This window comes from Papaver somniferum, chromosome 5, assembly GCF_003573695.1.
Source record: "Papaver somniferum cultivar HN1 chromosome 5, ASM357369v1, whole genome shotgun sequence".
Classification (NCBI taxonomy): Eukaryota; Viridiplantae; Streptophyta; class Magnoliopsida; order Ranunculales; family Papaveraceae; genus Papaver; species Papaver somniferum.
This window is the reverse complement of record NC_039362.1, coordinates 171,372,996-171,388,418: the sequence shown is the minus strand read 5'-3', so window position 1 is coordinate 171,388,418 and position 15,423 is coordinate 171,372,996. Positions and strand designations below refer to the sequence as shown.

Sequence of the window (15,423 nt, the reverse complement as noted above, 5' to 3'; positions counted from 1 at the left end):
TTTATCTCCTGTTTATGATCTAATCTTTCGTTTTGATATAAAAACAACTACCCCGACTAAATCTGGAACTTTCAACGGATCCTCTGCAGAAGAAGTAGAAATTTTGAGTCTTTTGGAAGATGCTATTTGGGCCAAAAATATGGACCTAAGCAACTTTTAGATGGAAGGTGATTTCCAAAGGTTAATTATTATTTTTTGTAAGATAAATCAAGCAACATTTTTTCGAGGGACCAAGCTATAGTTTCAAAAGCTATGAAGATTCTGCTTTCATGTGACTATATTTTAGGAATTCATTTTAAGTACTGAAGATACGATGCGGTTGTTGATATATTGGTAAAGGAAGCACGCAAAAGAGGAATCCATAAACAATAATTGATTAAGATGCACGACTACATTAACCCTTCACTTAATTTTGACTGTCAACTTTCGATTCAAACTGCATGTCAAACTTCTCTTCATAGGGTAAAGTCGTTGGATGATGATACCAGCGACTTGAGTTTGAAACTCGTCAGTATCAGGATGGAGGATTTTTCTCTTTCTTTTCCTAGCTACATGGGTGTTTGTACCCAAAATTACTTTTCGGCACGAAACACAATTGAAACGATTAAACTGGTATTGTTGATGAAAACTAGGCTAAAAAAATGAAAAATGATAGGGATGAGAGACACGATTTTAACGTGGTTCGGCATGGTTTGCCTACATCCACGGACGAATCCCCTTGGGGTGATATTTTTTTATATCAGAATTACATTATGTATTTTTCTGTATTAGCTCTCTCTCTTCTAGTTTTCTTCTCCTTTTATTTGATTTCTGCTCCTCACTATTTATACAATTGTATACATAATTTCAATATAACTTAAATTGCATTAACTGCTCATTCATGACTCCGTCTTCAATTTTGCATGAAATTGTTAGAATTAGTATTGCATGCCTCCATCTTCATTCTGCATGAAACTGCTGGAATTATTATTGCATGCCTCCATCTTCAATTCTGCATGAAACTGCTTGCATGCTTCTTTGTATAAATTCTGCATGAATAATGGCTGGAAGTATTGGTGGACATTGGCTGGCAGCATAGCTGACTGCATGGGTAGAGACTGGCTGGCAGCATGGTTAGAAACTGGATTGCAGTGAGGCAGAGTACTTGGCTGGGAATTGGTTGGCATCACTGTTGGCAACTTGATTGAAAATTTGCTAGAGGTGCGACGTGCAACCTGACTTTGACAGTTGTTAGGGCTGAACATGGTTTCGGTTTTCCGCTGGAACCAGACCAAACCATACCAATTAGGAAGAAACCAAACCGAACCATTTACTAATGGATCGGTTACGGTATAGAAAGTGGAAAATCGATAGTGTTGGTTTTGGTTTGGTTTGACTTTTAAAACCGAACCAAAAACCATTGAAAAACCGATTAATTTTTAAACTTAGTTTCTACCATTGATTTACAAGTATTAGATTCTACCCATTGATTTAGAGGATAAATAGAAATCCTAAATCTATTTCATTATGATACTCTCCCTCTTCCTCTTTCTCCTTCTCTCAGTCGCCTCCTTTCTCGACCCCCAACTACAACTGCTGCTACTCGACTTTTTCTTCCCGTCTCCCTTCTTTTTTATTTGTCAATAACTAAATTAAGATATATTATATATCTTCTTTTGATATCTAGATTTAGAGTAAGCTTTAACTATTCTTGATATTTATTTTATTTATTTTATTTATTTTTTGTCTGCAAGTTTGTGTAAACCAATACTATCGGCAATTACGATTTTTTTATCTATAAATTTGTGTATTTTTTTTTTTGGTTTGACATAATTATTGGTTAACCAAAAACCACTGGGACAAACCGAAACCAACTGGAACCATTTGGAAACCGAACCAATGCTTAATGGATTGGTTTGGTTTAGATTTTTAGAAACCAATTGTATTGGTTTCGGTTTTGGTTTGGCTAGAAACCGAACCAAAACCGACCATGAACAGCCCTAACAGTTGTCCAATGGTTGACTTTGACTGTTGATCGAGCGTTGACTTTGACCATTGACCGATCATTGTAAAACTGGGCAGGCTGGTGGGCTGCTTTTGTTGACTGGTTAGTGGGCTTGGATGATAGCTGAACAGTGGCCCAGGCAAAATTCTGACCCTATATGTGACAATTTTACTCATGATACAAACAATTGGCTTGTAGGTAGTAAACCTCTTTGAGGTTTAAACTTTAATATAACCTTCGACTTAAAAAAAAAAAAAATTGTCTTTATAGAGTTAGCAATACGTCCGCCGATACCAATATCTCAGACCAATATGTCGGTCAATGTCAACTTTGATCACATCTTTGCTTCCGCAATTTGCTTTGATCTACTTAGCTTTCAAAAATAGAGTATATGGCCTAGACGATCATAAATAGGAGTCAACTCGGAGTTAAATCAAATTTGTAGGCCCACAGAGAGACCTAGGGCTATTTTAGTATCGTAATGCCTCTTTCTCCGTTCTTTCCTCTTTTTTTTTCTATTTCGGAAAACCTCTGAGTTGAATCTCAGAGAGAAACTGAGAGATTGCTTGATTCATGGCCGCACCTGAAGCTCCTCTCTGCTATGTTGGTGTTTCTAGAAGCTCCGCCGCTTTCCGCCTCATGAAAACAATGGTAAAAAAAAATCTATTATTTTCATCAAATTACACTTTATTAGGGTTTTCGTTTCATTTGATTTCACAAAAAAGATGGGTTTGTTTTTGTGTTGTAGGGATGGGAAGAAGGTGAAGGACTTGGGAAAGATAAACAAGGAATTAAAGGTCATGTTCGAGTGAAAAACAAGCAGGATACTTCAGGTTTTTGATTAGACCCTTTAACTGTCTGTCTATCTCTAGGATTTTGATACAAAAAAATTTCAATTTTGTGTGTAATTTGATTAATTCGAGTGTATGGTACTGAAAATTAGGTTTAATTTTTGTGGGGTTTTGTTTGGGGTTTTTGTAGGTGTTGGTTTGGACCAAGTGAAAAACAATTGGGCATTTGATACTACGCAATTTGATAATATTCTTAAAAGATTGAAAGTGGTAAGAAATGTTTTTCTTTTGATATCCTTGGAATTTATGAATGAAAATTAGAAACCAGTTATTGGTTTTGTGGAATATGACCTGTTTGTTTGGTTTATTTGTAATTTGCAGCAAGCAGCAGTTCATGCTGAGGATGATGATGATGATGATGATAAAGAAGGTGATGCAGAAACGACTGTTGTTTTTGTTGGTTGTTTTATTAGTGTGTGGAGAGTGACTTAATTGGTTAAGTTTGTGTAATGTGCAGACAAGAAAGTTTCTTTGGTTGATGCCGAGAAAGTTGAAGCTAAAGAAGTCATCAAGGAGAGTGTTGTTAAGAGTACTCGTCCACAGGGCAGGTTGGTAGATAATGACTTTATTTGTTTTTGTAGTTTCTAATTCTTTGGTAATTGATCTCGGATAGATTGTATTTTGTATGACACGGGGTTTTGATTGAATTGGTTTTCTTTCTTTTGTAGATACCAGAAGAGGGAAAGAGGGAAGCGTGTAAACGGATATTCTTTGAAAGATCTCGAGGGAATTCTTGTAATTTTCTGAACCTCTATTTAGATTTTCTTGTCAGATATGCCTGGTAGTTGGTGTTACTTCCACCACTATTTATATCAAGATACTGAATCATATTTCTCACGTTGTGCATTTGTGTCTACATTCTACACTAGTAACATGAGGATATTGAGTTTTTGTAATTGACAGTTTGGTTTCCTTGCAATTACATTGTATTCCAATACGTACATAACAAGTCCATGCTTTGCATATGCAGGTCAAAAAAACCAAGGAGGAGGATGTACAACTAGATGAAGCATCGGAAATGGGGACAAAAGCGACAGATGAGTCTAATAGCTGCCAAGATGAAGGTATCATATTAATATTCTGTAGTTGAAGTGACAAAATAAATTCTATTTTAATATCTGTACAACTAGATAGGGCTCCGGAATTAGAGACAGTGGTGACATTTTTAGTCTAATAGCTGTGATGATGATGGTAACTGAATCACAGTAGTATTATGTGGTTGAGGTGAACAATTAAAATTCTGTTTTTGCGTTTGACATTGATCACTTTTCTAGCTATATAAGGTGTGGGCAGTCATACTTTTATCAATAGATCTTTCAACTACCTGCATTGCTCTCTTATTTCTGCTCTAACACTTGCAACTTATGACAGACAAGCCAAACAATGTGCCAGTAAATTGGTGGGGCATTAAATATGGATTTGTCTCTGGCGGACTTCTTGGAGCAACTTCTAAACCAAAGAAGAAATCTAAACGAAGTTCTGAGGAGACACCCGAATCAGGCAAAAGGGCTGCATTTCATGAACAAGATCAAGAAGATCTATATAATCTTTGTCAGGTACCATTTTTTGTCTTAAGGGGATAGTCTTTAATAGTTTTTTGTTTTCTTTGTTATTTTGTTCTCTTTTCTCTATCTTTTCATTTGTGTAGATTTGGGGTGTAAATCTCGAACTTGCAGAAACCTGTATAACTGCTTAGTCAGTTAGTCTGTTATATTTAGGCTAAAGCGTTGGGATAGAGATGTGATTTTGATAACCACCGTTATTATAGGACTATGAATTAAGAAGTGTTGTTATTTAATAGGATCTGAATTTTGCAATAAACTGTTCACAAACTTCCAGAGGTGTTTATACCTAGAGTTTGTATGCGCAGTTGTAGGTTGTTTTTGTAAATTTTCTACAAGTCTTTACCTTATCAAGAATATGAACTTTTTGATTGCGACAAACATATAAAAATTACCGTATAGATTGCTGTGAGTAATTCAGATGTATGTTATTTCATCTGTAGGATAAAGCTACAACTGGAAAGCAAGGTCTGGGAGCTAAGGGTAAGTCCAAGAAAATTGCTGGTGCTGATTGGAAGGGAAAGAAGACATCATTTAGTGACAGTGAAGACGGTACTGAAGACGATGATGGTGAAGACAGCAATGAAGAGGACGATGAATCCGAGGATTCTGCTGAACCTTGTCCTCCAGTAAAACAAAATCTCAGCGAGGTTGTCATAACAGAAAAGAGTGACGAGGAGAAAGTTAACTTGAAAAAATTGTGCAAAAAGCTACTTCGTCAGGTGCTTTTCTCAAACTATGCAATTTCTTCCGCTTTTAGATGAAACATATGAAAGGTTCTATTGTAAACTAAATTACTTCTAATTGCAGGCCCCTGGCAAGTCAATGAAGCTGAAAGATCTTAGATCACTCATTGAGACCCAATCACCATCCGTCTTTTCAGAATTTTCTTCGAAGCGCGACGCTCTCTCATACTTGAAACAGAAGGTACGGAATCCTAGAAACTGTTGAAAATCTTGGCAGTTGACGAATACGTAATACCCTGCATTGTCCTTTACTCACTATGTATGTCTTTCCAGCTTGGGTTTGACCGACTTTTTAAATTTTGTAGTTCATTTATTGAGTTAAGCCCAAGGGGAAGTTTGGTCTTATTGCTTACTTGATATTTCTCTTTATATTATTAGTGTAGCTGTGCATTTCCTTGACACTAGTTACTGGTTAAGATCTTAGATCACTCAGTTCTCTTTATATTATTAGAGTAGTTTTCCGATAAGTCCAGATTATGTAGTTAAAACTTAGAAGTTTGAATAGTTTTGTTCTACACCGTCAAAGTATTCGTAGACTGGGGTGGCATCAGTCACTTATCTTTCTGACTAGAATTGAAGAACAGGGAATGAGTAAGAGGGTCATGGGTTTTTTCCCACTATGGGAAATGAAAAGATATGAAACAGGAAATTTTAACGGATGACTTGTATATACATCAGACTTTCAGATTTGAAGTTAGGGTATGAGTAGAATTCTAAAGGAGAACTACTAGGATGGAGCTACTTTGAGGTAGCTTACAATCATTATTTTTGAGAAATTTAAGAATATCAGTTAAGGTCTGGGAATCAAAGCAAAAACGTAAAATGTATGCGGAACGAAATAGATTGAAGTTCTGAGACCCGATTGTAACACCTAGAATTCTGGTTACAACACCACCCAATATGAACAGTTTCTTCTGAAGATTGTTCTACTTAGACTGTGCTTATAGTCACCTACGCAGTTAACATGCATTTAAATTCATCAAATAATTTGTAGTGAAACTTCTGTGGGTCTTCATTATCAGTCCTTCCACTGAAACTTTGGGTTTTTTTGAATGCAGCTTCTAGCCAGCAAGCAGTTTCATCTGGACGGGAAGAAAGTGAGTCTCCCTCAATGAATGGAGACCAGAGATTTTGTAGCAACATTCCAAGCTAGTATACTAATATCATAATATTGAGTGGTAAAAAAGGGGTTGTCAGAATTGATTTTTACATTCTAGTAACACTAGAAGGTTATTTGAGTTTCTATATAACCAACATCGAATCCAACATGTTTTTTGCATTCGCAAGAGATATTGGCTACTAAGTTGCATAGGAAATTTTGTAAGTATACATAATCCAAACCAAAAAGATTTAGCTTAATTACAAACACACTATTAGAGAATTAATAGAGGATATTGATATTTGTTTATGTTTGTTTCTCTTTTAGATCGGACTGAAATAACCTGACTCATCTAGATCCGACTGAATATGTTTATTACCGAACTCAGAGTTAGAGTTATGTGAGTCGGTGGCTTGATCCTTTGAGTGAGAGGTATTTTATTCCCTGCATCAGGTGGGTCCACAAGTATTATAAATGATGATCAGATGTTTGAGTTTCAGATTCATGGGGTTACAAGAGAACAAGTCATTGTGACTACCCCAAGTATTATAGATGATGATCAGAAGTTGGAGTTTCAGATTCATGGGCTTAGATGATGTTTTAGATTCACGGGCTTCGCAGATTCTGACAGGTTCAGCCCAAATATGGCTGCCAATCGCCTCTACTGTCTAGTACTACTTCCATTTATATTTGTAGCAAAACCATAATTTATCATCACATTGAGAGCGTAACAAGCATAACAAAGAAACCAAAAAAATGTAAAATGTTTCTAACCTAGATTTAGTCTGTATTGAAAGATCCAAAAAGAGATTATACACGATCAGACCAACAACACCGTTCATACGTACATACACATGTTGTAGTATTGGTAACATGACTCCAGCTGACCTTCTGTTTTCTAGAACTTGAATGGGGGTGTAAAGAGTGAACTGTGTACTGCATTGTATATTTCAATTCTCTTCTTTCGCGTTCTTTGTTCTCTGCTTCTTTTTCTTTCTCTGCTTTGCTTTATCTGTTTTTGTTTTTTTGATTTAATCAGCGTCCCTCCTGCATTAGATGTCTGCGTGAGCAACGTGGTTCTGAGATTCACCCTGGTTATCCAATGGCATGTACTGTGCCATGATTGCTCGGATCTCTGAGTCCATGTATCTCTGCACAACACAAATGAACACACAGTGCATGAGCAAGAGTTGGTCTGTGATGGGAAACTTCACCATCTATTTTTCAGAAACAAGTATAATCTTGTAAAGTAAACAGCATACCCTGATTCTGTATTTGTACACAGCATACCCTGCAACCCCTGTGATAGCTAAGCCGAGGAAAATGACCCACACAAAGTTCCAACCAACTGAAGATTTTCCACTTTGGCCTACACCATCCACATACAATACAGCAAACATTAGCAGCTAGAAACTAAAGTGAACCCACTTGAACTGCCCAAGTTTTAATATGGTGCGAGTATTTTGTAAAAACTTTCATTTTTGAAATAGCTCAGCTTATAAGTAATCCCCATCATTAAGGCAGAGCATCGTTCGAGACTTTCAAAATTTTGGTAATTGTATTTTAAAATGATTACTGGCTCACGACCAGTGACTTTAAGTAAGAATGCCCTGGAAGTACTCACTTATACAAGTGTCGTGTTCTCGCATGTACAGCAAATTACCACCGCAGCTGCAATCGTAACTTCCCCAAGTATTCTTGCATTTGCAGTCAGTGCATTGGCACACAGAATTCTCCCTGCATTCATCCACATCTGGAATACACGACATAGTAAGAACCGTTAGTGTATAACCATGTGCGCTTTTTTTAAACCATGTACATAATTTCAGATAACCATTTAATTATTGGTATGGTCAAAAGGAAAATGAAAAAACAAGTCATCCTTTTTTCTGTAACAGTCCTCATCTTATATCGTGATAAAAAAAAATTACTGTTTAACCTTGGGCAACCTCACTACTGTCTCGTGTATAACCATAATCAGAAAAAAGTAAGCAGAGGTACCTTCACATGTTTGGACACCATCACCCTTGAATCCTGGTGGGCACTTGCAACCTGTCGAATGTTCTTCCTGCAATCCAAATTCCACTTGTATGTCAAGCAAGTCTCGAACATGAATTGAAGTTTTAATACAGAAAAAGAGAGTTCAACCACTTACTGAGCAGGCAGAGAAAGTTTTGCCATCTTTTGTTTGCTTCCAGCAGCCACCATTATTAATCTCACAACGCAGATGTCCTGAAGCTGTGGAGTCACAATAATAAGTTGATTAGATGAGAGGATATGTTCTAATGCCACGTATATTCTCTCGAACGAAGCTTCTGTGTTATCTCATGAATATAATATACGAAGTTTTAGAAGCAAAGTTGAGACAAAGTGTACCTTCACAATGGGTATAACCATCGCCCACAAACTTCACACCTTGGACAACAGGGCATTCACACACTCTTCCTCGGAAAGTATCCTACATGAAACATCACATGTGGTTTAATATAAGATTTTGTTTAAGACCACAGGATTCAGAGTAGAACCATTCTAATGTACTGCTGAGTTACTAGCTCACATTAAGTCAAACGAGAAACTAAAAAAGTAAGACGCATTGGATGCTAAAGTAATCGAAATAAATCTGCACAGGGAGATCTCCTCAAGATGCAAACTTTGAGAGTCTCCGTCAAGTGAATACCAAACAAACTTCACGATCAAATTCCATTTTGATTGTGAAAAATTCAACAATAGAAAATTAGACTGCAATGGAACACACAGCAGAACTAAGGAGAAGTTTGACAACTCAAAGTACCTTGCATGCAGTAGCATTAGCAGCCTTGTCTTGCCAACACCCACCATTATTTTCTAGGCACTCATTTGTTTCTATTCCTGTTCACATTAAGGAAGAAAAAAATGAACTTGTAAGGAAAGTGTACTCAAAAGAATGCAAGAAAAAAATGAGTTTTAACATTCTTTTCCCTTGACAATTCTTCAGTTAATGTTTTCATTTATCATTACGAATGCAAGAAAAAGCTTGTATATTGGTCAGACTCAGCTCACTTGATGATAGTGTTGCATACTTGCATGAGCTCACTAAGAAAAGAAGAGCTAAAACTGAGAAGAAAGAACTCAGGATTCCGAAATTACCATCACTTAGACAAACAGCTGGCTCGGTGGTCTCCTGGAATCCAGAACATATGGCTTTGAGAACAGCCCCTTTGTCCAATTTACCTAAACCAACCCATAAAAAGTTATAAGGAGAGGGTTAACATGTAGCATGATCCCATCATGAAAGAACTAATATGCTTCATACCTCTGTATTGTCTATCGTTTATCACAAGTGTGGGTAAGATAGTAACATCTCCTCGGGAACCTTTTCCAATCTGCAGAACGATTAACAAAAAAATAAGCAATAATTACTCAGAGAAATATGTAAAGGAAGAATGATTAAGTAATGAAGTTAACCTGCGCGTCTTGTTCTGCCTTCAACACTGGGTTCTCCACATCAGCTTCAGGATCTCCAATACATGCATCTATTTTCTTGAGGTCAACACCCAGAGATTTAATGACTTGATCTGCACACTCCTTTGTATACTTCTTATCTTTCATCGGGCATCGGATAGAGAAGTCAGTTACATAATCCCACCATAACCACGGTTTTCCACTTTCATTAGCAACTTTATGCAAGCAAACCTGTCGTAAGTTCTGAACAACGACATCCTTCCCATCATACCCAGTACTGAAATCCTGTTCTGGGTCTGGAGCACAATACCTCCCATGATTGATACACTGAGATTTGCACTGCCTGCTCAACACAAAAGCTTCCGGACAGTACCAAGTGATGTAGTGTGGAGTGAACTGAGTGTAACCTTTCTGCTCAAGTATCTGAGCTGCCCCTTTAAAGTTCTTAACAAACTCAATCTGACTGTCACACTTTGGCCCACATTCATCGTTACTGTTAGTCCAAAACTCGTACTCAACATGCTCATCAGGGTGAGGTAACGCCTCCCTCCAATCCAAATTAATATTAACCATGTCACCACTCGCCAAAGCCTTCTTAATACTATCCCCAAGTGATTTACTAATCAACGCAGACGGGATAGTAATATTCTGCAGGTATTCAGCACTCGCATTCTCCTCTTCAGGCGTATCCATAGTAATCAATGGCTCAAGCTTATCATCAGATACAAGTACCGCCGCCGCTCCAGCCTTTTGCGCATTCCATGCCTTCAATGTAAAGTAACAATCTGCCAATACAGCAAATCAAAAATCCATAAAAACCCACCATTTTTTAGACATCCCAATCATTCCTAAAGTATTAACACTCGATAATAAAGTCACAGACGGATCGATCCTGACCATTCAGTGTCTAATTTTTCACTCCAAAAAGCACTTTATAGTCTAATTAATGCGAGAGTGCAACAATTCCAATTATGCAACAGCTCAAAATGGTGATGTTCTGATCATGAAAAGTCAAAATTGATGACAATTATAGAAGGGACTAAATCAAATATGGATCATGCAACAACAACAAATACTAAAATTGATTGAAATTGATATCAAAATAAGTAAAGGGGATTACCTCCTCTGTCAACAAGGAGGAAAGTAGGGAGACCACCAGGTTTAGATTTGAAATTCAAATCAACTTCTTTGTAATCCTTACAAGCTTTCTGATCTGATTTAGGGTAGAGGACAGTACCAACTAGAGTACCGCCATATTGAGGAACACCAAAATTACCAATAGCACATTCATATACATCTTTGATTGAATCTGGTGATGTTACTCTTAAACTATTCTTCTCCACTACAAATCTACCCATCACAGGAGTATTGATACACAAAATTAAACATACCCATATTATCAAAAAACCTAATAATTTCTGTTTCATCTTTTTTAGAAGAAAGATCGAAAAAAGATGTCAACTTTTTCAAAAATTGAAAGAGAACCCTAGATCGAGATAACTTTTATATCTGAACCAAGTAGACTTAAATTGAATTAAAGAAATCTCTGGGTTTTTTTGAAAAAGTAAAACCAAACAACCCAATTAAGTAATCAATCTCTATTTATCTTCTTCTTCTCAGCTCTCAGAGATGTGATGTGGGGAGATAATAAATTAAAGTATGGAGATGTGAGATTCACGTTTGGGAATATATTTTTAATAAGGAGATTAAATAATTGATTAAGCTAATCAATCAATAAATTTAATTCAACTGGTGTTATGTTGATCTTTAGGTGGTAGAAGATATGAGAGAAAGAAGAAATTTAGTTATAGCGGGCTGCTGCTGCGGGAAGGAAAATGGTAAAGGGGATGACAACAACCAACAACAAGTAAATATTCGGTAAAATTTTGTCTTATTTTTTGGTGGCATTAAAGGAGAAAAGTTGTTAGTTGAGGACAAATTATGGTTACTTATTATTATTATAGAGTTTACTGGTAGCCAGAGTCTTGTAACTACTACTACTAACCGTGGTGGAAATCGTGGGATTATTCTACCTACTACTTGTTTGTATTAGACAAACCTTGCTTGGCAAGGTAGCCACTTGCTAGCTAGGTTGTTCATAGTCTGTCTGATTAATTGGGCGGAGCCAAGAATTATGGGATGGGTGCAAAATTTTGTTATTGTAAAAAAAGATTTTAGGGGTGCAAAATTTTGTTATAACAGTCTTATACACACAAAAGGAAAAAAAAATGTGAAAATTACAGGGAGATCCATTTTTCCAATTTCTTCCACTGTAAAATCCACGCCCAGAAATCTAAAGGCGCGCACCCATTTTTTAAGAAAAAATTATACTCGGACCCAAAATTATTGAAATTAAATTTTATCGCGAAATTTTATATGTTCATCGTACTCTTCTTCTTCTTTCTTTCTCCTCCATGATCTAATTTCATAAAAATCCGAAATTTCTTCATTGAAAATAAGTTTTAGCTGTAGATCTATGATTTTCAAACCTTGTTTTACAAACTCATTTAATGATTTTCTCTGAAAAACAGAAACATGGTGATTTTAGCCTAATTTGGGTTACCCTCTGTGGATGAAATTGAACGAACATTTACGTATCCTTCATATTTCATACGATATGAATTAGCTCGGCTTCATATTGATTAATCACTAATAAAATTCTTAAATGGGTTTACCGTGAGATTTGTTGATGCAGATCTTCATTAACAATCATCCCATTCCTTTTCAATGTTTTGTACTTTATCTTTCTATTGGTTTGAAAGAAACAAAAATCATTATGGTTCATGATTAAAGAATTGGAATGAGCTTTGATTTTGGGGTGATATACCTACATCTTGGAGGGTCGGTCAGATATCATAAATAACATTACGATATTTTTTTCTCGAAGTAAGTTATTCCTGATTAAGATCTAAAATATGTTTTTTTCAGGGTGATGCTTTTTGTTTGAATCTCAATTTCCATTACCGACATTTAATATCGTTTTTCATCTGTGGTTAGTTAAAAGAATTAGTAGAGCGATTTGAAAGTCTTTTCACTCAAGTTAGAGTTAACATTTTCCGGTGAGTCTTCTATCACTGTATCTTCTTGTTTGATTGGACTTCGGTTCCTGGATAACTTCCTAATCGGTGTTGTTTCGTTATCAGCTGTGGCACCTCACTACTTCCACCGATCACTTCCCCCTGACTATCACTTGAGATATTTGCTGGAGTTCGATGTGCCATAAGCTCCTCACCAACAGCAACGGTATCCTTCATCAACTTCCAAACTTTGAAATCAAGCCGATGAACGAAATTGTTGTATGCAGCAACTCCTGAGGCAACTTGTTCAGGTGTAGGTCCATTTTTTGAAGTAACAAAGTGGCGCCCATTTGAATCAACAATTATCCTAACTCGACCATCTTTCACCAAAAATGAAAGAGCAAATAAATTCTCCATCGTTTGAGCAAAAGAAACTCTGTTCAGAAGTGTGATTTGTTGACTGTTATGAAAATGGGTGATTTGGGGCAGCTACGAAAATAGATGCAAAGTTGGTTTTTTGTTGGTGTGTGCATAATGAGTTGGTGGATCTAATTTGGTAGTTCATGGTGATAACTGAAATAGGAATTGGTATTGATGTTGGTTTGCAATGGGTGTGTGCATAATTGGTGTTTGCAGGTGGAGTAGTGGATGCATAACCTGTTATGCAGTTATGAAAATGGGTGCATAACCTATTATGCAGCTATGAGAATAGATGCAAAATTGTTGCATAACTTGTTATGCAGTCCAGAAAACGGTTGCATAACACGTTATGCAGCTACTTTTTTATTAGTATTGAAACCAACAAAAAATAAGGCTGCATAACTTGTCATGCACCTACAATAATATCTACACAACATGTTATGCAGTCATGAAATGGCTGCATAATGCATTACGCATCGAGAAAATTGTTGCACAATCTTTTATGCATCGAGAAAATAGATGCATAACCTGATATGCATCCGTAAATATGGATGCATAGTGCATTATGCATCAATTTTTTTTATGTACACACTAAAATCAACCAAAACAATGGTTACATAACTTGTTATAGATGCATAACTTTGTTATCCAAATGCATAATTTGTTATGCAGTGGAGAAAATGGTTGCATAATTCGTTATGCGTCTGCAGAATGTGTTATGCATCTTTTTTGGTGGCTGCATAATAGTTATGTATCAAGTTTTCGAAAATTTTGCCTAAAATGATGATCACCTCCGATTTTTTCGTGAAAAACAAAAATTTGATATTTTTGTTTGTACTCGTTGCGTAGCTCTCTTAAAAATATTTCCAACGATATAAATTTTATAAAATTCCAAGGCGCGGATTTTTAAATATGTTATATTCAAGTTGTGTTACCAATTATACCCCTGATGCATAATCCGTCATGCAGACATTTTTAATAATTTCATATAATTATGGGTGTCACGGAAATAATTATGGGTGTCACAGTACCTAAAATTAATTGTGGTCCTGATAATGAAAATATTATTTTTTGGGGCATGCGCCTGATTTAGGTTTTAGAGCCAGCTGGGCCTAAAAATCTAATTGGGGCTCTAAAAATCTAATTGGGCCTAAAAAATCTAATTGGGCCTAAAAATCTATTGCGTGTATAAGCAAAAACAGCCTTATACACACAATATGAGATGAAGAGACATCTCCAACAGACATGAAATCCTCTATAAATAGTGAGGGGTTCTTCACATTCGAATACATCAAAACCTCTGGGGTTTTTTTCTCTCTAAGCATCATCATAATCTCATATTGTGTGTTCTTGGTTTGGTCAAAGTAGTACAACTCTTGAATCCAACAAGTTTTTAGGGCTTCATTATATAATGAAAAAAATATTTCGTTGACCAATTATACTCGCAGTTTTTTGGGAATGATCGAATAATTGCTGAAAAGAATTACAAGGCATTGAAGCAAGTGATACAACATTTTTTACATTCTCAGATTTTTCATCATCTGGCACTCAATTTCCAACATGATATAGGTGTATTCACCATCCAAGATATTAAGGTGTACTGGATCTTTTGAATGGACAATTTATTGGGTTACTGTCCAAACTTGAAAATTTTACAGGTTTACTAGGAGGTTTGATACATCTTGAGAAGTTAAGTACTAAGAAGTAAATTTGGGATACAATTTCAAGATGATTTATGTGACTTTTAGGAGTCAAAACTAATTAACTTTTTGTGATGTAACTTTTTTACTTTGACTTGTAGGAGTAACTTATGATTCTGGTATCTAACCATACTCTAATGAAGTGTTCTGTGCCACGGTGCTAGGATGCACCCACGGTGGTGTTGCGGTGTCTATCTAGAACATTTGTGTGGTTGGGTTCACTTTGAGAAGTTACCACGAAAAAAATTATTCTTTCCGTTTCAAAATAATAGGCTTGTTACATGTGTAAATAATACATGAAACTAGCCTATTACTCTAAAATGGAGGGGTAGTTTCGGGACACATTTAAAATGACTTGTAGAAGTGAAAAAGTTTATAGAGTGTTTGGTTACTAAAAGCAAAAGTCAGAAGTAATGATACAACAAGTCAGTTTTTTGCTTCTAAAAGTCATTCTGAAATTATACACTCAAACTAACTTCTTGCTTTTAACTTCCAGAAGTCAAAAAGTTACTTCTGGATATGTATCCAAACGCGCTTTTACTTTTTATAAAAAGTTTGTTCCAATAATCGTGGTGTTTGGATATAATTTAAGAAGTTGTCTTC

General features: G+C 36.0%; 2 protein-coding genes across 2 annotated transcripts; one reads left to right on the top strand and one right to left on the bottom strand.

Annotated features, from left to right (window-relative positions):
- The first annotated feature begins 2,471 nt into the window (after positions 1-2,471).
- LOC113283646 (PIN2/TERF1-interacting telomerase inhibitor 1-like) lies at positions 2,472-6,551 on the top strand. The gene is made up of 11 exons (XM_026532979.1): positions 2,472-2,635; positions 2,733-2,817; positions 2,966-3,045; positions 3,157-3,205; positions 3,293-3,383; positions 3,504-3,570; positions 3,806-3,899; positions 4,207-4,391; positions 4,841-5,119; positions 5,208-5,324; positions 6,202-6,551. The coding sequence occupies exons 1-11, from the start codon at positions 2,558-2,560 to the stop codon at positions 6,256-6,258; spliced, it is 1,182 nt and encodes a 393-aa protein (XP_026388764.1). The 5' UTR covers positions 2,472-2,557; the 3' UTR covers positions 6,259-6,551.
- Positions 6,552-6,904: 353 nt separating this feature from the next.
- LOC113283645 (vacuolar-sorting receptor 1-like) lies at positions 6,905-11,537 on the bottom strand. The gene is made up of 11 exons (XM_026532978.1): positions 10,804-11,537; positions 9,687-10,468; positions 9,535-9,604; positions 9,369-9,452; positions 9,034-9,110; positions 8,619-8,700; positions 8,398-8,480; positions 8,244-8,310; positions 7,867-7,995; positions 7,505-7,611; positions 6,905-7,393 (listed from the first exon to the last, which is right to left on the bottom strand). Exons 1-11 carry the CDS (start codon positions 11,108-11,110, stop codon positions 7,295-7,297), a joined length of 1,887 nt encoding a protein of 628 aa, XP_026388763.1. The 5' UTR covers positions 11,111-11,537; the 3' UTR covers positions 6,905-7,294.
- Positions 11,538-15,423: the final 3,886 nt, after the last annotated feature.